At 43.1% G+C, this 24,948-nt stretch overlaps 1 protein-coding gene across 8 annotated transcripts in view; it reads right to left on the bottom strand.

Annotated features, from left to right (window-relative positions):
- MYO18A (myosin XVIIIA) overlaps nt 1-24,948 on the bottom strand; it is a 383,975-nt gene that overhangs the window by 249,246 nt on the left and 109,781 nt on the right. For 3 of the 8 annotated variants that reach the window (XM_077294307.1, XM_077294310.1, XM_077294311.1), the window contains exon 3: nt 520-654. The exons of 3 other annotated variants lie outside the window; for them this stretch is intronic. In XM_077294307.1, the coding sequence (XP_077150422.1) occupies nt 520-654 (135 nt within the window). Of the gene's footprint in view, nt 1-519; nt 655-4,236; nt 4,312-10,525; nt 10,613-11,081; nt 11,775-24,948 lie in introns of those variants that run through there. 2 more of the 8 variants (XM_077294309.1, XM_077294314.1) reach the window with 2 other exon arrangements.

Genomic DNA, 24,948 nt, shown 5'->3' with positions numbered 1-24,948 from the left:
CCTTCTGTCTCTTCCCCACTATCCCATAGAATGTAAGTCCGCAAGGACAGGGTCCTCTCCCCTCTGTACCAGTCTGTCACTGTAAACGTGTTTACTGTAAATGATATCTGTAACTCTGCTTGTAAGCCCTTTCTCATGTACAGCACCATGGAATTAATGGTGCTATATAAATAAATAAATAATAATAATAATAATAATAATAATAAAGTGCAATGGTTTTCCGAGCTACTTATCAATCTAAGAAAAAGCAGCATAAATGGTGGGCAGCATCAGGTGGGCATGCAGTGGGGGAATGGGGGGGATAGGGGCTCCCGAAACGCAGAGCTGAGAAGTTATGGCCACCAGCTAATATTTCAGATGTTTAGGAGAACTTTTGTAAATCATGCCACAAATTGCAAACGGACAATGCATGCAGAACATCCATCTGGTGTGAGGTTGCACACATGCACAGAGGGATGTGGAGGACCGGGGGGGGGGGGGGGACGGTTATGGAGGAAGGAGATGTGAATAGAGCCTTACACTCCAGCATGACACACGCGCACAGACACCAGCCCAGATGTGGAGAGAAGACGAGGCTGGGTCGGCAGAGAGATCCTGTGTGCAGGGGTACAGTACCTGGCTCGGTGGAGAGGAAGCAGAGGCTGCTGGTTCCAGCTACGGCAGCATGAAAATGAAAGAGCAAATCATCAGAGAAACTAATCAGGAAAACAAAATCAGCATACACCTATAGGAAAGAAATAATCCTGTGCATAGCAGAAAAGGTCACCGAGAAGACGGCATGACACAAGCATACTATACGGACATTCGCCTCCAGTCATTCTGAGTAGTAAGGTGAAGGCAAGCGATGATCCGCCGGCCGTCATCCGATCTAATGTGCACGTCATATATGTAACAGAACAGTTCAATGATCAATACACGGAAACGGCCATCTCCACGGCACAAACACAGCAGAGCAAAACGGTTAGTACAAAACCAAACGTACAACCTGGACACCAAAATGTTTGGATTCCTGAGAGTTAGAGAGGTTTCCAGTTTTCAGAAAATCTTTGTTTTATTCTCCCTCCACAAGTGCAGCACTGAGTCTCTGAGCTCAGTGATTGGCTACAGCGCTGTGGACATGCAGAAAAACAGCAGGGCAGTGGAGGAAATTCAGCGTTAAACCCACTGAGGGAGCGCAAACTGGGAGGGAGCGCAAACTGGGAGGGAGCGCAAACTGGGAGGGAGCGTAAACTGGGAGGGAGCGTAAACTGGGAGGGAGCGTAAACTGGGAGGGAGCGTAACCTGGGAGGGAGCGTAACCTGGGAGGGAGCGTAACCTGGGAGGGAGCGTAACCTGGGAGGGAGCGTAACCTGGGAGGGAGCGTAACCTGGGAGGGAGCGTAACCTGGGAGGGAGCGTAACCTGGGAGGGAGCGTAACCTGGGAGGGAGCGTAACCTGGGAGGGAGCGTAAACTGGGAGGGAGCGTAAACTGGGAGGGAGCGTAAACTGGGAGGGAGCGTAAACTGGGAGGGAGCGTAACCTGGGAGGGAGCGTAACCTGGGAGGGAGCGTAACCTGGGAGGGAGCGTAACCTGGGAGGGAGCGTAACCTGGGAGGGAGCGTAAACTGGGAGGGAGCGTAAACTGGGAGGGAGCGTAACCTGGGAGGGAGCGTAACCTGGGAGGGAGCGTAACCTGGGAGGGAGCGTAAACTGGGAGGGAGCGTAAACTGGGAGGGAGCGTAACCTGGGAGGGAGCGTAACCTGGGAGGGAGCGTAACCTGGGAGGGAGCGTAACCTGGGAGGGAGCGTAACCTGGGAGGGAGCGTAAACTGGGAGGGAGCGTAAACTGGGAGGGAGCGTAACCTGGGAGGGAGCGTAACCTGGGAGGGAGCGTAAACTGGGAGGGAGCGTAAACTGGGAGGGAGCGTAAACTGGGAGGGAGCGTAAACTGGGAGGGAGCGTAAACTGGGAGGGAGCGTAACCTGGGAGGGAGCGTAACCTGGGAGGGAGCGTAACCTGGGAGGGAGCGTAACCTGGGAGGGAGCGTAACCTGGGAGGGTCGCGGAGGGCAGTGTTTTTGGGGACAAAGTTTTCTCAATCTAAATTGCAAGCCTTATAGAATAAATCTTAGACCAGATTGGGCTGGTGTACTTTGGAAATTACTGCAAGAATTACTGCACTATAATTTCTGAAAATTTCTCTGCCCAATATATGTGTACCGCTTTTACTAACATTCTCATTTGAATTTGAGAAATTTACAGCCATGGATATTTACAGTACGTACACCAGCCTCATCAAATCTAAGATATTTTTAGTAATTGTTTAAAAAAAAAACACACAATATAAAACACAACATGAGTGTATAAAGATTACAAAAACGACCAAATTGTGATAGAAAGAAAGAGAACCTACAGCCAGATCAGAAGTGGTCACCACTTAATTTATTTCCAATGCTGCCCTAAGCATTACTTTTTTTTTTTAAACCCATCACATCGGTGCAGAGATATGGTCCTTTTTAATAAGTGCTAATATTTATGGTGTTCATTGGGGCGGGTGCTCACAGGATTTTCTGGAAATGACCTTAGGCTGCTCTACATTGTTAACCTGTCAGCAATGCCCACTTGGAAAAGACCATAAAAATTTGCTCTAAATAATAAGGCTCATAACCCTGGAACTGTATGGCGGATGTAGGAAAAATAATGGAATATTCAGGGGAGTAGCAAGTATAAAATAAAGTGCGAAAACTAAACTCTGGTGACCGATCCTCTTTAAATCCATTCTAGTATGCTTGGTTGCTGTGTACTGTAAAAGCTGGTGACAGATCCACGTTAAACACTGTAGTAATACATTGTGACAGTTTTAACACAAGCAAAAGGATGACAACCATTCTAGAATATTTGTTTGTTAACATTACTTAGCAGAAAGAAAGAAATGCAGAGGGGAAAATAAACACACCAGACATTAAAAAGCACTCCTCCTCCTCCCATCAAAGTTTTTATCCTAATATATTGCAGTCATCATATTATACAGCACTGTGTGCTAACAATTGCTGATTTTGCCTTTTTATCCAATTAATTCTTCTCTTTTCTTTGCGCTATATAGAAACAGGAAGTCTTTTTTCTCTGAATGAATCATTCCCTTCTTCAGGACCTAACGAAGCTTCTCCCTCCTCCACCCTGCCAGTGACTTTTGCAGAGACTCATGCAGGGAACATTGACCTCCTGTTTCTACATAGAGCTTAGAAGGACTCAGCTAATCCGTTTTCAATCACATGATGTCATAGACCTAATGGAAAATAGACAGGTTAGCTGGGTAGAAAGACAAAATGAGCAATTGTAAGTACACAGTGTTGTATAATATGATGATTGCTATATGTTCAGAGGATAAAAACTAGATGGGAGGAGGAGCGCTTTTTTAAGTTACGGTATTCTCCTGCCCCCCAAAGAAGAGGAAAATATACATGCAATAACATTAGTCATTCCCTATCTAGAGCGCTCACGTTCACACATTTTGTGGTTCTGTTACTTTCTCCATTAAAATCAATAAAGAAAAAAAGCGACATTAGCAGGGAATAAAAAAAAAAAAAAAAAGACTGCTCCACCAAATTCTTCAACGCCTTAATGTCTGCTTTGTTAACATACTGTACAAGGAATAGTAAATGACAAAAAGAGGAGCTTTTTGTCTACAAAAAAAAAAAATCTAATAAACGCTCTTCAGAAAAAAAATTACGACATCAGAAATACACGCCATGGCATAACCGTGGCTGGCCACTGACACAACTAGTTCTTTGGCCACAAATAATTCCCCTTTCACATTTTCTTTACCCAAAATGGACCAGGACTATTCAATTTCTACTGACATACAAGCTAATGTCACACATCACCAAGGGAAAGTAATTGGTCTCAGAAAGGTATAAGAAAAGGGTCAGGAACTTTTCGGCACTCTATATGCTAAAACTCTCAGCATTTCCTGACGGACATGTTGGGAATTGTAGTTTCACAGGAGCTGGAGTGTTGTAAGTTGCCGATCCCTGGCATAAAGCTCCGTGGTCAGATTGACTCGAGATAAATGGGCCGTACAACTTCCTTCCAGACACTGGTGATGGACTAGTGAATTCTGCTCGGGCTACTGAACTGAATGAGTGTTTCATATGTTAGAATAAAGTAAATTATCTACAAAAAGATACAGGCAGAAGCTGAAACAGACGCCCAAGCGCAAAGAAACATGGAGTAAGCCAAGAATTAAAACTTTATTTACAGATGCCATGAAGATCCTCTCCAGACGTTTCTGGGCCTCCTCTGGTGGAATCTGCTGGAATACTGGGCTTGTAGCCTAAAGGTCAAATGTGCATTAATTATTTGTATACTTAAATGGGAGAACAACCCAACTATATACAGTGTACGCCGGCTGTCATACGGACAACATACGAAAAGAGCAGTATTCGGACACAATGTTGTCTCAAAATTGTTCTAGCAGGTCCCATTACTATGTCAGATCCTGATCTTCAGGTGACACAGTGTAACCCAACCTTTCATAGATGCTTGGATCTGACAAGAGGCCCAGCCCGCGTGATGACAGGACAAGCATAGGCTGCTTACAACCGAGTACATATTGTGTATTAACATGCTCAATCTATACCTGAAACATTCTCGCACAAGCTACAAGTAATATGGAGATGTCTGGTAAATCACATCGGGATTCTGCACTTAAGTTAAAGTTCCACAATGAACAAAAAAGAAAAAAAAGAATACAAAACTTCATGCTTTCTACGTTGTGAAAGTGGACAAAAAAGTTGTATAAAATAATATTTAAAACTTTTTTTCTGAAACTAATAAAGCAATCATGAAGAAGACCTATGTAAAACAGAAGCTGGTATGTACAACAGTGTCCCGAGTACCGTATTTTTTGCACTGTAAGACACACACCAAAATTTGGGGAGGAAAATAGGGGAAAAAAGTATATACTGGAGACCGCACAAGTGAAGGTAGAGAATAGGATCAAGCATGCTTAAAGCAGGCCTTAAAAGGGTTGTCCATTCAGTTATTCAGTCATTAGGTTATCTGTGGGGTTTTGATCTGTGGGGTTTTGACTGTTGGGACCCGCACAGATTTGCAGAATATAAATCATAATAATAATATTAATATTCAGACCCTGGAGTCTGACCCAGACATAGTCTGAACCATGCATCTTTCACATTCCATCTTTCAAATTACAGATTTTTAATTACTTTGTTGAATTAGACTGGAATTGACTGGAAGGTAACAGAATACCAAACCACTACAATGTTTCGGTTTCTTTTCTCTTTCATCCCATACTACTTTCCTTCTTACAATCTCCTGCAATCCCTCCACCTAGTAAAGAACTACTCATTTCTTCCTCCATCCTCCCCAGTCATCTCACCTTCTCCTCTGAGGCCACTCACAAAGATGGCCACACGTTGGACCTCATCTTCACCCGCCTCTGCTCTCTTACTAATCTCACTAACTCACCCCTCCCCGTCTGACCACAACCTACTGACATTATCTTCCCTCTCCTCTCCTAGTGTGCAACCCCTACTCCACAAACTCACTCACCCTCGCAGAAATCTCAAACACCTCAAATTACTATCACTCTGTGAGTCCCTTCTCCCTCTTACAGACATAGCCTCCCTTCATGACACAGATGCTGCTGCCACTTTTTATAACACCACAATAACAGCAACACTCGATTCGGCCCAACTCATACATAGCAAAACTCATACACTCAACAGGCAGCCTGTTGTGAATTCTGTTCTCGAACTCCCTCCTGTGGTCATGAATGGTACTTCGGCGAGTTCTGTCCATGGACTCCCTCTGGTGGCTGTGAGTGGAGCTGCTGGTTCTGAGGTTCCTTCTCCAGCTGACCTCATTTAGTTCTAGGCTGGCTGCTCTATTTAACTCCACTCAGATCTTTACTTGATGCCAGCTGTCAATGTTCTAGTACTGGTTCAGTTCTCTCTTGGATCTTGCAGATGACCTGTCTACTCCAGCAAAAGCTAAGTCCCTGCTAGTTAAATTGTTTATCTCTGTTTTCAGTCCAGCTTGCTATCATGATTTTGCCAAGCTAGCTGGAAGCTCTGGGATGCAGAGTGGCACCTCCGCACCGTGAGTCGGTGCGGGGGTCTCTTTTGCACACTCTGCGTGGTTTTTATAGTTTTTTTGTGCTGACCGCAAAGTTGCCTTTTCTATCCTCAGTCTGTTTAGTTAAGTCTGGTCTCCTTTGCTGAAACCTATTTCATTCCTGTGTTTGTGACTTCCATCTTAACTCACAGTTAATATTTGTGGGGGGCTGCCTGTTTTCTTTGGGGAATTTCTCTGAGGCAAGGTAGGCTTTATTTTCTATCTTTAGGGGTAGTTAGCTCTTAGGCTGTGAAGAGGCGTCTAGGCAGAGTCAGGTACGCTCCACGGCCATTTTTAGTTGTTGTGATAGGATTAGGGGTTGCGGTCAGCAGAGCTCCCACTTCCCAGAGCTGGTCCTGTATTACTAGTTTGCTCATCAGGTCATTCCTAGTGCTCCTAACCACCAGGTCACCATAACAGCAGCCCTGGCTGACCAAAGAACTGAGACAGGCTTCCAGGATCGCTGAGTGGAGATGGAAGCGATCCTGCTCTACCGACCACTTCACTGCATACAAGCAGTCCCTCGCCAGCTTCAAGTCCACGCTCACTACCGCAAAACAAACTTACTTCTCATCTCTCATATCTTCCCTGTCTGACAACCCTAAACAGCTTTTCAACACTTTAAATTCTCTACTCCGTCCCCCTGCACCCCCTCCCTCCCCCTTCATTTCTGCTGAAGACTTTGCCTCCTTTCTTTAAACAGAAGATCGATACGATCAGAGAAAGTTTAGGTCCACAGCGCCCAAGGCCCCTCTTAGCTGCTCAACCCTGTTCCTCCAAAACCAGCTTCTCCACCATGGCAGAAGATCAGCTCTCCACCCTTGTGTCAAGATAACATCTCACCACCTGCCCGCTTGACCCGCTCCCATCCCACCTCATCCCTGATCTTGCCAGGGTCTTCATCCCAACCCTAACATACCTCTTCAACCTCTCAATCACAACAGATGTCTTCCCCTCAGCCTTCAAACATGCCAAGATCACACCCATCCTCAAAAAGACCTCCCTGGACCCATCCTCTGTGTCTAGCTATCGCACAATATCTCTTCTCCCTTATGCCTCAAAATTACTGGAACAACACGTCCATCTTGAACTGTCCTTCCACCTCTCCTCCTGCTCCCTCTTCGACTGGTTACAATCTGGCTTCCGACCACATCACTCAACTGAAACTGCCCTAACTAAAGTCACCAATGACCTAACTGCCAAGAGCAAGCGACACTACTCTGTCCTCCTTCTCCTGGACCTGTCTTCTGCCTTTGACACTGTGGACCACTCCCTTCTGCTACAGATCCTTTCATCTCTTGGCATCACCAACTTGGCCCTATCTTGGATCTCGTCATATTTGACAGACCGAACATTCAGTGTCTCCCTCCCCACGCCACCTCCTCACTTCACCCCTTGTTCCTCAAGGCTCTGTTCTAGGACTCCTATTCTTCTCCATCTACACCTTCGGCCTGGGACAGCTCATAGAATCCCACAGTATGCAGTATTATCTCTACGCCGATGACACGCAGATCTACCTATCCAGACCTGACCACCTCCTTACTTAAAATTCCACACTGTTTGACTGTTATCTCAGACTTCTTTTCTGCTCGCTTTCTAAACCTGAACATGGACAAAACAGAATTTATCATCTTTCCCCCATATTACTCTACCCCTCCACCAGACCTATCCATCAATGTCAATGGCTGCTCACTTTCCTCAATCCCACACCCCCGATGCCTCGGGGTGATCCTCGACTCTGCCCTCTCTTTCAAGCCACATATCCAAGCATTTGCCTCCTCCTGCTGTCTCAAACTCAAAAATATTTCCCGGACCCGCGCATTCCTTGACCGTGACTCCACAAAAACACTAGTGCATGCCCTTATCTCCTGCCTTGATTATTGCAACCTCCTACTCTCTGGCCTCCCGTCTAGCACTCTGGCACCACTGCAATCCATCCTACACTCTGCTGCCTGACTAATCCACCTGTCCCCATGCTATTCCCCAGCCTTTCCCCTTGTAACAATTATAGGGGATAACTCAGGAGACTCTTTGCGTGGAACAAGACAACTACAGGACACAGTTTTATAAGTGGTAAAGTCTATATTATCACATGGTGATTCAAACAGGTGCAGAGAGAGAGAAACTCAAGTCCACAACACTTGGTGTAAATATTAAATGCAGCTTAACAGTCTATAGGGAACTTCAGAGGAAAATGCAACCACGCAGAAAGTCTATGAAGCACAATTATTCTTGAGGATACTTGACACGAATAAGTCCTTGCTTAGTCCAAAACACAGATAGATATGCTTATAAGGCAGTTCAAATAATATCTTAGCTCAACCAGGGAGGCCTGGGTAATAGTCTCAGGTTTAAGCAGAGCAGCAAACAGCTTACATGTCCAGCAAATGCAGATGGAAGACAAGCAGCAGATGAAGGAGGATAACTGGAAACTGGTGTATGCAGCAGGAACTCAGAGCAGAGTAGCAGGATCACCACACAGGTTCACAGGAGCAGGTATATAGCCAAGGAGTCACCAGGGTCAGGAGCTGGATGCAAGGCAGAATACTCTAGCACAGACTGAAGGCTGGGGTGGAGTTTTATAGCCGGAAGACAGTGCACATGAGACCAAAGACGTCATCTTGGAAAAGGGCAGTAATGCACAAAAGGTAATAAAAATGTTCAGAGTCCTGACACCCCTATGCAAAGCCCTTTACTGGCTTATCACCCAGAGACTCAAGTTCAAAACCCTTACAATGACATACAAAGTCATCCACAACCTGTCTCCTCCATACATCTGTGACATAGTCTCCCGGTACTTACCTACGCAACCTCCGATCCTCTCAAGATCTCCTTCTCTACTTCCCTCACATCTCTTCTTCCCACAACCACATCCAAGACTTCTCCCGTCCTTTCCCCATACTCTGGAACGCTCTACCCCAACACATCAGACTCTCGCCTACCATTGAAACCTTCAAAAAGAACCTGAAGACTCACCTCTTCCGACAAGCCTACAGCCTGCAGTGATCCTCAACCTACTGAACTACCGCACAACCAGCTCTACCCTCTCCTAGTGTATCCTCACCCATCCCCTGCAGACTGTGAGCCCTCACGGGCAGGGTCCTCCCTCCTTATATACCTGTGTGCCTTGTTTTTTGCTCATATTTAATGTATGTCTATATTTGCCCCCTTTTTCACATGTAAAGCGCCATGGAATAAATGGCGCTATAAAAATGTATAATAATAGTAATAATAGAAAAAAAAAATCATCAATGTAATGGTGTGTTCCAGTATTTTTTTTTTGTGGAGCAGAATATCAAGTTTTTGAGGAGGATTTTGGAGAGTTTCCATTCATAAAACTCCCACAAAAAAAAAAAAAAAAAAAGGGCCAGAATATCAAACCCTTAGAACAAAGCAACAGTGCACATCCTACCACCACTCCATTCATTCTCAATGGGACTGCTGGAAAAAAGTCCCAAAAGGGAATGAATAAAAGTGGTGGTCGAATGTGTGCACTTCTGCACCATTGTAACAGGCTAAAAGGTCTAAATGAGGTAAAAGAGGTTTGTCAGCTCACTAATCAAGAAGTTTATCACTGATCCTGTGTCTAGATGACTTGTTTGTTTTCACTAGAGAACCCCTTTAAGCATGTGAGGAAACCATTTTCTAAACCCCTTCTTCCATCGAACCACCACTTCCATAAACATTTGTTCCTCATTACTATAGGACACTTATTTTAAAAAATGACACAATGAACATGCGTGTATGGACAATATTTTGTAGATGAGAGCAGCCAAAAATGTAATGTGTAGCAAACTTTAGATCAAACAAAAATCAAGATCACAATATGTCTAATGGCACTGAAACAGGATGGGTTTTTTTACGAACTCTTAGACTTTTATCATTTATGAGGCTGTTCACATTAACATCTACAATTTAGTTCCTTAGTTCCAGTCTTTCAGGAAGAACATGGTCTCTATTGCCGCCTATAGATCGTTACCCTGTAGTCAATGCTCATCCCATTAATATGGCTTGAAACAAGACAAAGTGTATAAGTAAAAAACAGAAACATCCATCTATAGGCAGCACAATTTTGGCGTTCTTTTTGCTCTTCAGTAAAAAGGTGGGTACTTGTTGGCTATCTAGAATACTTACTCATCACTGCCTTCTCTAGTGTCTACTGTCGCTACGGTCCACTTCTGAACCATATGACTATATATCTTGACTTGCTTGCCAGCTCACTTAGTGGACAACTTTTCCAATTAAGGTCTGTAAGAGCGCCAATGTGAGCAGATTGAGAAAGTGACTCAATTCGCGCACACACAAAAAAAAAACAAAACACTGAGTTGGAGTCATTTTTGATGCACAAGGCAAATTACCGTAACCAACTTATGTCAACCAGAAGTCCTGAGATATCATTAGAAACACACCTTGCTTTCGATCCCCTTTTCTTGAATGCCCAGGGTAAATTTAGACTTCTGAGGTCTGGGGGGAGCAATGTCCTTCTTCAGAGGTTGCTGAACAGAGGTGGGACAATTATTGGAAACCAAAAAGTTCACTCTGCTGCTATCAAACACAAATAATGGCCAAGCACAGCCAGCAAATGGTTCGTGCCCGTTTTTTTCTACTCCCATTGCTACTTTAGATTGAAAGCTCAATTCTTCATTGATAAAAGCTCAAGAGGAGCATTGGAGCAAATTATAGTATTTTCTATTAGCAGCCAAAGCATAATCCTAAACAGATAAAGAGTCAAGGACACAGCCTCCCAGACACTTTTTAAAAAACAACTCATAAAACACATATGTATAGTGGAAAAGCATAAAAGAAAAATGTTCTACTTGAGTCATGCAAAATCATTATTACAAAAAGTTAATACATTAGAGCAAAGTAGCACTCCACACTGGTCACATGCATGGTTAATTCTGGTCCTCCAAATTGGGGACGCCTTTACGGTGGATTGTGTTGCTCATGCATACATGTGCATACCTCAGGTGTAAATCCTCTAGATGGTTTTTGTGGCGTTTTGTTGGACAGGTCAGGACTAATTGCTTTTGGGGGCATGTCAACGATCTCTTCTGCAGAAGCAGGTAGGTTGGTGCTGATGGACTTCTCATTTGCTTTTTCTGCGGGTGGAGTTGATGAAACCACTTTTTCCACTGCAGGCTCTGCTTTCTTCTCGGGCAGCTTAAATCTTTGTCTATGTTCTTTCATTTTACTCCTGTTCATAAGGCTTGTAAGGCCTACTGAAATGTCATCCTTCTCTTTTTTAGCCTCGACTTTGGGCACGGCAGGTGCCTTTGGAATGGAAGACGGTAGTTGACTATTTTCCTGTAATTGGACAGGCGTATTTTTGCTTCCTGTATCCTCCTGTGGAATGACTTTTCTAACCATCTTTCTTACTACCTTCACCACTTTCTTTTTGGTACCAACTTCCTCAGAACCACTGTCTGTGGTTATGGACTTTTCCCTTCCAGCTCTCTGCATGGCGTTTGCTGATTTTTCCTCACCGTTCTGAACCGGTTCTGGACTGGTAACTCGCACAGAGCCTGGAACTCTTTCTGGGCTCTTCACCCTTAATGGACTTTGTCTTGGCTCTGGGCTTTTTGCTCTCAATGGATTTTGGGAGAATGAGTTCATTGGAGATGATGGACTGCTTAAGGGCTGCTCTCCCTCATTCTCTGAGCTTTCAGACTACATTTTGAACATAGAAATAATATAAAAAGAGAAGCAATTTTTGTATTCTGATACAAATATCAATTTTACAAAAAAACATGCTTACAAGAGTGTCCAAACACTGACCCAACATTCAAAACCTCACTTAAGTGGGGATCCAGAAATAAAGGTCTTGGACCAACTTCTTAGAGGACTCCTAGAATTTATGCCATGCCTAATATCCATGTGTCATGATCCTCTAGTCTAGGTTCTCTGTATACATTCTGACTATTGTTAGATAATATCTCATCTTAGAGGACATATTTTGCACAGTTGACCATAAAGGATCCAAACTGCACTGCCCGGATGTGTTTAGTAAATCATAATCCTCGGAAAATTGGCAGGAATTTTGGGATCCCAGGTATGTAAAGTTTTTGAAGGTGGGAAGAATTTACCCAAAGTTATAGTGAACACTACTATTATTCTAGTTACAGATCTATATAGTAGCAAGATACATAGTAAAAAAGGAACAGCACAATAGTTCACAGCGGGTGCCAGGCCTCCAGGCAAACAGTCTATATAATAATATAATAGTTGCCAAACTAAACAGAAGAAAAAAATGAAGGCAGCACTCCCAATTGTTTCAGGTGGAAAAAAGTGAAAAAACTTTATTCTGCCCCACTCATCCTGGGCAAAGTTTCGGCTCCTCCTGAGCCTGTGTCAAGTTTTTTCACTTTTTTCCACCTGAAACAATTGGAGTGCTGCCTTAATTTTTTTTCTTCGGTTTAGTTGCAAGATACACTATTTATACAGTGGTGATGAGCAAGCGCTCTACCAATAGAGCGTTTTGGCATGCTCAAATACTATGCTCGAGTCACCGTGGCTGCATGTCTCGCGGCTGTTCAACGGCCTCAACACATGCAGGGATTACCTAACAAACAGGCAATTCCCGCATGTGTTGAGGCCGTGAGACATGCAGCTGCGGCGACTCGAACATATTTTTTGAGCACGCCGAAAATACTCGATTAGGACACGAGCATGTTCATAACACCTTATCTGAGCACGCACACGCATCACTATTATACACGCATATATTACTTAAAGTTGTAAGCTTATGGTGTTCCCCATAAAGGCATGCAAGGCTCACAGTTTGAAAATTGCCAAGGTCTACCACAACAAGGACAAGGTACAATATCTATTGTATAGTATGACAGGTACATTTTGTTCTGCTTACACCTATTCATTTTGCAACTACCCTTTCATTTTCTGTCTGTAAAAGAGTGCCACTTCCAAATTTTTGCATAAATGTTCAGGATAGACTGTAATGGGGATGTATTCTAAGGGCTTGTTCACAATTCCAACTGTCCAGAGAAAAAATAATAATTAAAAAAGGAGACAGTACATGGTGCTATCCGTGTGACATCCAACTGCTCCGTTTTTTCACAATAACCAAGAAGGAGAGGCTTGAAAATTCTAATTTTATTTTATACACAAGAAAAAAAAACAATGTCACACCCCAAAAAAAAAAAAAAAAAAAACGACATGGAGCAAAAGTCAAAATCATTTTGTTGTATATATTAAATACAAAAAACTAAAGCAGACGTCCAAAACTGTCCTTACTCATGGGACTACAGAAACCATAGACAGTCCACACCTGCTGTCTGTATTCCTCCCTGCCCATATGGCCCGATGCATAAAACAGAAGGTGACTGCTCAGTAAATTAGACCTATGGTTTCAGTGTTCAAGTGCAGAGAACTGCTGTAAAAGCAGCCGACGAGCCTGTCACTACACAGCTGCAGTGCAGTGTTAGGTGCAAGATATGTAGCACAGCTTTCCTAAGAACTCACAAACCGAAGCAGGACCCAAAGAGCTCCCTAGTCCAGCCATCACCATAGATATCTGCCAGCAGCTGCCACTATAATAAAGCAGGATGATCACCACCACCTGACTCGTCTATTAGGCACTTATTCCATCATCCCTCCCAAAATGGACCCTGGTCATATACTATAAATGTGTTATTTACAGTGCAGATCATTGTATTACCAGCCCCCATAGTTCCAAGCCATAAAGGCAAGGATATTTTAATGCAAAACCTCCATACCTTTCAGGATGTTTCTGATATCCACTGCACAGAAACAAACCCTACGCATATAGGGTGCGAGAGCTGGTGATCAATAGGAGAGGATAATGCAATGCCTTGTCCAGATCTTGCTTCTAAAAGGACGGCTCTGCTGCAGCGAATAGTGGGATGGGAGCTTTGATATAAATCTGCTGACATTCCATATTTCACAGATCTGTTCTGACCCAACAACTTAAGTATACGGCTGTAGAAACTTATCAGCGAGCGTTCTGTTCTCTGCAGACTTGTTGCTATTTAAAGCCAACCAAGGTCTGAAATCATTTTATATGTATAGCAGCAATTATCCCAGCAGACGTACTGGATGCCTCCCAAGATAAAAAAATGGCTGCCGCAGTAGTCCCACTATTATCACACTTGTGAACTGATGTGAAGACTGGTCTCATGGTGCACAACGAAAACAATTATATAAAAACTATTGTCAGGCCGTGCCTATACCTGAAATTGATGGAGACTCTTCTAGCGGACCGTACATTGCCAAATTATTGTCATGTGGGGGATGGTGAGTTTACTTTATAGAGTATATTAAAGTTGCCCATGCACATTCGCAGAACGTCAACCAGACTCACCAACTTCGATGGAACCAATCCACCATGTCATGTTTGTAGGGGCCTCACAAATCTTCTCCAACCGATGAAGTAGAGAAGGCAAAGACCTACATTTCTACTACCTAATCCTTCTGTTATTAGGGAAGGTACGCTGTCGCCGGAGGTGAACATGGGGGAGAAGAAGGTACAAACTCAGAGGAAGAACTAGCGGACAAACAATCATTAGCCCAGGTGTAGACTGAAAGTTATCACTTATCCACAGGATATCATCACTAGGGGTATAACTATTGAACCCAAACAGCCCCCAAAACCCAAGAACACTGTTCTAAAATGTCCCATCAGAAGGGAGAAGTGACCATGCATGTATCTGAGTATCTCCGTCTGGAGAGGAGAAGGTTTTTCCACCAACAAAGAAGTGGATTCTTTACTGTTAGGAAAGGAATTCCAGATTTTCACTGCCCTGAGGAGGTGGTGATGGCGAACTCAGTCGAGGGGTTCAAGAGAGGCCTGGATGTCTTCCTGGAGCGTAACAATATTGTATCTTACAGTTATTAGGTTCTTTAGACGGACGTAGATCTGGGGATTTATTCTGAAGGAATATAGGCTGAACTGGATGGACAAATGTTTTTTTTCGGGCTTGCTAACTATGTTATTATGTTACTATCTACAGGACTACCAAATTTAGCCAGAACAGGCTTTTTCCTGCGATCCCTTACAGAGTGTCCAACGGGACATTTTAGATCACTTTAAGATACTTTCAAAGTTAGGAATAACCTTTAAGTAAACATAACATATGGGCAAAAGTATCAGGACACACATCTTAATCGCAGACTTCAACTCGCTCACTGCCTGTACTACTCAAGTGAAAGATTGGCTCATTCAAAAGAGCTCACCTGTAATAGGACATCACCGGTGTAACTAGTCAGATTGTGAAATTATTTCCCTCCTAAATATTCACTGGTCAACTGTAAGTGATATTAATGAAAGTTGGAAGAATTTAGGGACCACAGCAACTCAGTTACAGAGCGGGTCACTGAGCAGCATACTGCAATGTCACCAAACACTGCTAACACCTTAACTGCAGAGTCCAATCCTCCACTGGCATTACCATCAGCACAAATACTGTATGCTGGGAGTTTACAGCACGGTTTTCCACAACGGAGCAGCTAAAACCCCTGGCAAAAAATTATGGAATCACCGGCCTTAGAGGATGTTCATTCAGTTGTTCAATTTTGTAGAAAAGAAGCAGATCACAGACATGGCACAAAACTAAAGTCATTTCAAATGGCAACTTTTAGGCTTTAAGAAACACTAAGGCAGGGTTCACATTGCGTTTATATGGCACGTTAGACGGACTACGTTACACCACGGCATAACGCGGTGTAACGTAGTCCGTTAACGCCGCCATTAAGTCCTATGTCGGACGCATCGCTAGCGCATGCCCACAATGGGAGTGCGCTAGCGATGTGACGTCATTGAGTGACGGACCCTGGGACACGGGCTGCAGCACTTCCGGGTCCGTCACTGCTAGCGCAGATAGAGCATCTGCTAGCTCTATCTGCGCTAGCGATATGATATATCGGCACTTGCGTTAACAGCAGCCCGTTAACGCATGTGTTGAACGGGCTGCTGTTAACGCAATGTGAACCTAGCCTAAAAGAAATCAAGAACAAAAAATGTGGCAGTCAGTAATGGTTACTTTTTTTTTTTACGAAGCATAGGGGAATAATTATGCAATCACTCAATTCAAAAAATTATGGAATCATGGAAAACAAAAACAAAAAAACACTCCAAAACATCACTAGTATTTTGTTGCACCACCTCTGGCTTTTATTACAGCTTGCAGTCTCTGAGGCATGGACGTTTTAATGAGTGTCAAACAGTTCTCTTCATCAATCTGGCTCCAACTTTCTCGGATTGCTGTTGCCAGATGAGCTTTGCAGGTTGGAGCCTTGTCATGGACCATTTTCTTCAACTTCCACCAAAGATTTTAAATTTGATTGAGATCCGGACTATTTGCAGGACATGACATTGACCTTATGTGTCTCTTTTTAAGGAATGTTTTCACAGTTTTTGCTCTATGGCAGGATGCATTATCATCCTGAAAAATGATTTCATCATCCCCAAACATCCTTTCATTTGATGGGATAAGAAAAGTGTCCAAAATATCAACATAAACTTGTGCATTTATTGAAGATGTAATGACAGCCATCTCCCCAGTGCCTTTACCTGACATGCAGCCCCATGTCATCAATGACTGGAAATTTGCATGTTCTCTTCAGGCAGTCATCTTTATAAATCTAATTGGAAAGGCACCAAACAAAAGTTCCAGCATCATCACCTTGCCCAATGCAGATTTACGATTCCTCACTGAATGACTTTCATCCAGTCATCCACAGTCCACGATTGCTTTTCCTTAGCCCATTGTAACCTTGTTTTTTTCTGTTTAGGTGTTAATGCTGACTTTCGCTTAGCTTTTCTGTATGTAAATCCCATTTTCTTTAGGCGGTTTCTTACAGTTCGGTCACAGACATTGTCTCCAGTTTCCACCCATTAGTTCCTCATTTGTTTTGTTGTGCATTTCCTGTTTTGGAGACAGATTGCTTTAAGTTTCCGGTCTTGACTGTTTGATGTCTTCCTTGGTCTACCAGTATGTTTGCCTTTAACAACCTTCCCATGTTGTTTGTATTTGGTCCAGATTTTAGGCACAGCACAACCAACATCTTTTGCAACATTGCATGATGAGTTACCCTCTTTTAAGAGTTTGATAGTCCTCTCATTTGTTTCAATTGACATCTCTCGTGTTGGAGCCACGATTCATTTCAGTTCACTTGGTGCAACAGCTCTCCAAGGTTGTGATCACTCCTTTTTAGATGCAGACTAACGAGCAGATCTAATTTGATGCAGGTGTTATTTTTGGGTATGAAAACTTACAGGGTGATTCAATAATTTTTTTTCCTCAGAATTGAGTGATTTTATAATTTTTCCCCTATGCTTGGTTAAAAAAAGTAACCATTACTGGCTACCACATTTTTTGTTCTTGATTTCTTTTAGTGTTTCTTAAAGCTAGAAAGTTGCCATTTCAAATTACTTTAGTTTTGTGTCCTGTCTGTGATCTGTTTTTTTTTCTACAAAATTAAAACAACTGAATGAACATCCTCCAAGGCCGGTGATTCCATAATTTTTGCCAGGGGTTGTATATGCAGACCTTACACCAAACACAATGCAAGCATGAAATGCAGTGGTGTAAAGTGGTCACCGCTGGACTCTGGAGCAGTGGAAACGTGTTCTACAGTGAGGGATCCAACTTCTCTATCTGGCATCTGATGGAGGCGTCTGGGCTTGGTGAATACCAGGATAAAGAGATGTAGAGAAAGGGTAAAGTGATAGGGTTGTTTTCAGGGTTTGGCCTTGGCCCCATAGATGCAGAGACATCACTTAAAATCGAACTAGAACAGAGATTACCATCCAACTCCATTTTAGAAAGGTTGGCCACTTTCTCCTGTTACTGAAGATTTCCTCACAGACTGACCATACTATGGCCACTGGTGGAGCAGCAAGAGACCACACCTGTCCATTAGCCTCCTCCATTTGTAAAACACCACATATGGGAAAGCTGATGGACACAAATGCTGGTCAGTTTGTGAAAAAAAATGCACTAACAAGAGAAAATGGCTGAATGCTTTAGTGTCTATGGATGAAGAATGGGATGTTATTAAATCTCCTGAGGGTGTAATGTTCAGGTGTGCCAATACTTGTCCATATAGAGACTATACACTTATAGGGCTGACAGCATGGAAAGAGGAGATGGTAGGAAGAGCGAATGGAAATCTCAGTACATATGTTGGATACATGACCATGTATATTTCCTGGCACTAGTTATTGAAGGAAAATCATCTTTAAAGAGCAAACTCCAACTTCCATCCAAACTCCCCGCAAAATGGGAATCAGATATATGGGCTGACGGGGCCATAGACTTATGAGGCAGACAGAGCAAACATGCCCTCGGACGTGCATCATTTTCAGGAGTGTACACCGACTTGAGATGGACACCCAGACACAGTCCACTACGTCTTGAGTGTTTGCCTCCAGTAGGCGTAGCCCGAAAACGATGCACAACACAGCACACGCTCGCACTGCCGGCACCATTAAAAAGTCTATGGCCCCCGTGAAGTATATGTCCGAATCCCTCTTTGAGGGGGTTTCGGATGAAAGCCCCGATGGGGCAAAGGAACGAGTGCATGAAAGCAATGTGAAAGCACCCTAACAAGTGAAATATTAACTACACACATCTTCTGAGAAAGACCTCATTCAAACATACAATTTCCTCACAAATGAAAAAATTTAGATTCAGATCAAATTCTTATTAAAATATTCAAAGTGTCATTAGTTTTTCCCCATATGTGTAGAAGAAAAAAAAAAAAAAAAAAAAGCGTCTCCACTTTCTCCTGTCACAGTCCATGAAAAATGTACTGCCCTCGGATTTCATCCGAATACAATACGAGTTTTTTTTCACAGACCCATAGACTTGCACTGTCGATTTTGAGCCGACACTGGGACCAAAATCTGATATGTCTCTGTGATTTTCAGAAGACAGCTTGGTCTCCGAGAAATCACGGACAGGTGAATGACTATCTCATGTGCCATCTGTAAAAACCTGACAGCCTTACTGATCTGTGAAAGTCTTTATATTTGGGGGAAAAAAGGAATTTTAAGAAAGTTGTGAACATCCATAGAGAACAAAGCACAGTTCTAAACTGATATATATCAATAAATCCGATCAGGTTGATTCATAGGTTTAACGAACACTAGACCTATTGACATAGACTTTAGGTCCGCATGGCTGCAATGCTGCCTCTAAAATAACCATCAGGAAAGGAAATAGTAGATCCCCAAACAGCAAATACGTTTTCCCTGCCATCTGTGGGTTAATCACGGGCGTCATCTTGGAAGCAGTTATGGAATAACAGGAGACTTTGGCAATTTTCAAACCGCATTTCATCACATTTTCCAAAATGGTTTTATGAAAACCTGAATTATTCCAAACCAGTTGTCTTAAAGGCAAACTGAGGGCGTAAGTTACCCTGCCGCGGAACATACTGGGCCAGAAATTCTGCACAACGATGTCCTAGAGAAGGTTCACACACAGGAGGTTCTTGGGCATTCATGGTTTGATCTTGAGAACGTTCTTTGATACTCTGTGATTATAGTAGTATCACTTTGTACCAGATTATTGATGCTACATATATAAAATATGCTACAAAGTGAAATAAAAAAAGTCACAAATCAAAGAAATCATTCCATTAACTTGTATTAGGCAACACATGGATACCCGCCATCACTCACTTTGGGTCTTCTGCCCTGGAGGTAAAAATCAACGTGCTACTACATAAGGCCATATTAGTCTACAGCCCATCGACTCGCTGGTTTGCATTTAACATGGTCATGCATTACACTTACAGCTCCATTCTGACTTCCATTTTTTTTCTTTGATAAAGGTTTATCTTCATCCTTAACCTAAAGTTTTGAAACAGGAGCAGGGGGAAAGTCACTTCTCAAATGTAAAAAAGTAAAAAATTTGAAAATTCCAATCCTACAGCCTTTATGCAGAAGAAGCAGTTTAATAACATAATAAATATCTAACACAAAAAAACTAAAAAGGAGGAGCACGGAAACAAAAGCCTGATGCAAAATATGAGTGCATGAATGTAGAAGATTGATTCAGTAAAGGCCTTCATACACATTAGACCAACGTCGGTTGAACCCGCCAACATCGGCAGTGTCGGAGAGTCAGAAGATGCAGAGGAGACCGGAACTGCATCTAGCAAGGAACGAGGAGAGGGGAGTATTTATTTATTTTATTTCATTTCATGTATGGAGCCCATTCTGTATAGAGCATAATATGGGGTCCATTCTGTATGGTGTACTAGATGGGGCATTGGGGTCCATTCTGTAAAGATTATTCTACTGTATGGAGCATTATATGAAGCCCATTATAGTATATGGAGCATTATATGGGGGCCATTCTGCAAAGAGCGTTATATGGGGCTCATTCTGCATGGAGCATTATATGGGGCTCATTCTGCATGGAGCGTTATATGGGTTCCATTATTCTGCATGGAACGTTATCTGGGGTCCGTTATTCTGCATGGAGTGTTATATGGAGCACATTATAGTGAATGGAGGACTATGTGGTGCCCATAATACTGTATAGAGGACTACGTGGTGCCCATAATACTGTATAGAGGGCTACGTGGTGCCTATAATACTATATGGAGGGCTACGTGGTGCCCATAATACTGTATGGAGGGCTACGTGGTGCCCATAATACTGTATGGAGGGCTACGTGGTGCCCATAATACTGTTTGGAGGGTTATATGGTGCCCATAATACTGTATGGAGGGCTATGTGGTGCCAAAATAATATTGTATGGAGGACTATGTGGTGCCCATAATACTGCATGGAAGACTGTGGTGCCCATAATACTGTATGGAGGGCTATGTGGTGCCCATAATACTGTATGAGGGACTATGTGGTGCCCATAATACGGTATGAGGAACTATGTGGTGCCCATAATACTGTACGGAGGACTATGTGGTGCCCATAATACTGTATGGAGGGCTATGTGGTGCCCATAATACTGTATGAGGGACTATGTGGTGCCCATAATACGGTATGAGGAACTATGTGGTGCCCATAATACTGTATGGAGGACTATGTGGTGACCACAATACTGTATGGAGGACTATACTGTCCGGTCTAAAACGATAAGTCTGCAGTCACTCTGTCGCCGTTTCTGACCTATCGTAGAATTTACGATATCACTCATCTAATATAAGAAGAAGTGAAATCTTTGGCGTTGTACTATATCTATATATCTCTGCTGTATCTGTGTAGCATGTGTTGTGGTATGTGTTAAAGGGGCCCACTGAGACTCTTTCGCACGTTTCCCACAAAAACCTTGAGCCGACACTGCAGCAGAGGACACACTGACAACTTGCCCAGTTTCTTGCCATTATTAACAGGATATATACGGCTGTTACATGAACCTGTAAATGCATCTTACAAAATATTTACCTCTACTCAAGGCAAAAAAAAATAGGCACATTGAAAGGATTTGTGCAGCGCTGCCTTTTCCCAATCTGACACCAGGTGTGGCGTGAGCCCACTCTATGCCAACGGGAAAGGACATTTTTAGGTTGACAGGTCTCTAATGGGACACGTACACATTACCTGCCTGGCATTGGGTGCTTGTATCAACCGGTGTGTAGCTCAGCCTTCACAAAATGTCAGATCGGGCAGAAGGACCGGCTATTGCACAAAACCTGCAAATTACCAAAAAGTTGCCCCACTGACATATTAAAGCGGTTTCAGAAATATAAAAAAAAATAATAATAAAAAAACATATGAAAAGACATGCAGGGTTCTAGAACACTTCCCTTTTGCTCCCAGAAAGCAAAGCGTGAGGAGAATGCCATGGCGGGGCAGTCATGAGATGAAGGGTCCTACTCTGATCGTCTAAAGGAGAAACAAAAAGGATCAGAAATCTCAGTTATGCAAATGCTGCAATGACGCTGGCACGGGACAGGGAGGCCGCACACGGGACATGGAGGCAAGACACGGGACAGGGAGGCAAGACACGGGACAGGGAGGCCGCACACGGGACATGGAGGCAAGACACGGGACAGGGAGGCAAGACACGGGACAGGGAGGCAAGACACGGGACAGGGAGGCAAGACACGGGACAGGGAGGCAAGACACGGGACAGGGAGGCAAGACACGGGACAGGGAGGCAAGACACGGGACAGGGAGGCAAGACACGGGACAGGGAGGCAAGACACGGGACAGGGAGGCAAGACACGGGACAGGGAGGCAAGACACGGGACAGGGAGGCAAGACACGGGACAGGGAGGCAAGACACGGGACAGGGAGGCAAGACACGGGACAGGGAGGCAAGACACGGGACAGGGAGGCAAGACACAAAGGACTGCAGACATGTAATGTACGATTAGAGTAGTTATAAAACACAGATGGTTATTACAAGACGTCTAACCCTACATTTATAAGAAGGACCAGTCAGCTCTTTGAACGTGTCAAGTTTATCTGAGAGTCTGGGCATCACTAATAGGCTGTGAGCTGGCATTCTGCACTACAGGTAACAGCGTGACCGGCATCTTACAGAAGCTTCATCTGTGCAAGTGTAATGCATTATTATGGCTTCTGTATGCCAGTGGGAATTGTGTGGGAACCGGCTTTTGTCAGAAAGTAGAAAGATCCTCTGCTGTGATTTTAGATCGGTTTCAGTTATCTGTGCTATGTGTTAATACTCCTGGAAATGTATAACACAAATTTAAAAAAAAACACCACATCTGTGTGCCATCATTCCCATTTTCTGGCACGGTGAGAACTAATAGAGATATTGATGAAGGGACTGGAAGGGATGAAGGGACTGGAAATGCTCAGTTGTCTCATTATTCATGATTTTCCAGAAGGATGAACACTTAGATGCTCCAGATTTGTTATTAACTAGTAGTTTTTTTGGTAACTTTCTCAGCAATTTTACACAGTAAGATTACGTGCACATGACGAGTATTTGGTGAGTTGTTGAAGTTGCAGATTTTCTGCCCCTATTAGGTTACGGTACTTGCATTATTAATTGCATTTTTGAGAAGTTTTTTTTTTTACGCGTTTGTATAGCCTTTGTTTGACGCTGCAGTTTTTGTCTGATGTTAGCATGTCAAGTTTTAAATACAGATGCTTTGTTTTTGATATTTCTTTGTATTTGGCTTTGATAAAACAGTTCCACAGCAGATTTCCCACATCTAATGTAATTCTATTGGGAAAATTTGCACATAAAATTCAGCGTACCAGGAAAAAAAAATAAAATAACATTTTGCAGATACAAACTCTGTGCGCAGGTCAGTTTACACGGTGTAAAAAAAAGCACAACAGGCAGGAGATTTCTAAACATTATACACACTTTACTGGAATTTTAAGGTGAAGTTCCCACAATGAGTTTTTGGTGAGATTTTGACGCCGAGTATTTTCGCTGTTAAAAAATGCAGCGTCTACAGTCCAGTGAAGCGGATGGGATTAATGGAAATCTCACGCCGTGTTTTGTTTTGTTTTTTCTCCACACACAGTATAAACTGACCTGTGGTGCGTGATTGAAATCCGCGACCTGTCAATTTCTCTTGCGGCTACACTGAGATTTATTACCAGATTTTAAATAGAATTGCATTAGATGAGGAAAATCTGCAAATGAAAAAATTCAAGTGTGTTTAGTGCAGTTCCATTGCAGAGATGCACTAAACATACATAATTTGTACATGACTGCATGGTCGAGTCCCTGCGGCTGCTTGTCTTGCAGATGTTCGACAGCTGTGGATTGCCGGTAATCTCATGCAGCCGCGGAGACTCGAGCATTTTTTTTCGAGCAAACCAAAAATACTTATTTAGGACATGAGCGTGCTCTGATAACGCCTCATCCAAGGACGCTCGCTCATCACTACCAGTAACCCAATTGGTGCAGAAAATCTGCAACATCAAAATCTCTCCGTGGGAACCAATATGCAGGTCTTGCTTCCAGAAATCGAGGACTGGAGGCAAAAGTAGATTTTATAAGTTGTAGACAGATCTGGAGGATGTCACACAGGCCTTCCTCTTGTATCGGGCACTTCCTCCACTACATTACCACTTCCTGGTGACAAAAAATGTGACCATTTTTCATTCAAGGCCAGACCAAAACAAATGAAAGTGTCACAACCCTTACCCCGTGAGAGGCAGGGAAAATTTCACATTCCATAAATAAAAAGTTGTTCTTGTGGGACTACAAGTAGCAGCAGGTGTCTCTACCACAGGTGTCTCTAACCAACCCACTCATTACTGAAAATGAGAATCACTTTCAGAAATGTATCAGGACGTTACGGGCCTGTGATTTTTACCTCTTGTATGTTCTCCAGAATAAACTAGAAATATCCCAGGAGAAGCTCTGAGATGGTCACCATCCAGCCATCTGTTAACCTTCCTGGGAGGTCAGGAGACACCTGTCCGCAGTTTTCGAGGAATTGTATACGGGTTCAATAAACAAGATTATGGGACTACTGCAGAAATGTTATAGGTTCTGTGGTCCTGGGGTCATTTTGGATTGTTTCTGTAGAGGAACAATAAATATCTAATCAAGCACCGATCTAACTTTTTATAAGGCCAAGTTTACATGAGTATATAGAGTCACATTTTCATCCAGAAAAAAAAAAATTATGATTTTTCATCTGCATTGTCATCCATGTGCCATAATTTTTAGAAATCAGTGATTAATAAAATTTAATAGACCAAATACAGTTTCCCAAGATAACGATGGCAAAGTATTCCAATAAATCGGTTCATCCATATAGGATACAATGTTTTTACGCATCCATAGACTTGTATAGGAGAGTCTCAGCCAAAATACAGGAGAATAGTGCACGATGCGATTTTTTATTTTATTTTTTTCCTTCACACTGACAGTCAGCCCAT

Source organism: Ranitomeya variabilis, chromosome 3 (genome assembly GCF_051348905.1).
Source record: "Ranitomeya variabilis isolate aRanVar5 chromosome 3, aRanVar5.hap1, whole genome shotgun sequence".
Lineage (NCBI taxonomy): Eukaryota > Metazoa > Chordata > Amphibia > Anura > Dendrobatidae > Ranitomeya > Ranitomeya variabilis.
The sequence above is the reverse complement of the archived record's forward strand: the minus strand, read 5'-3'. Positions and strand labels throughout refer to the sequence as shown.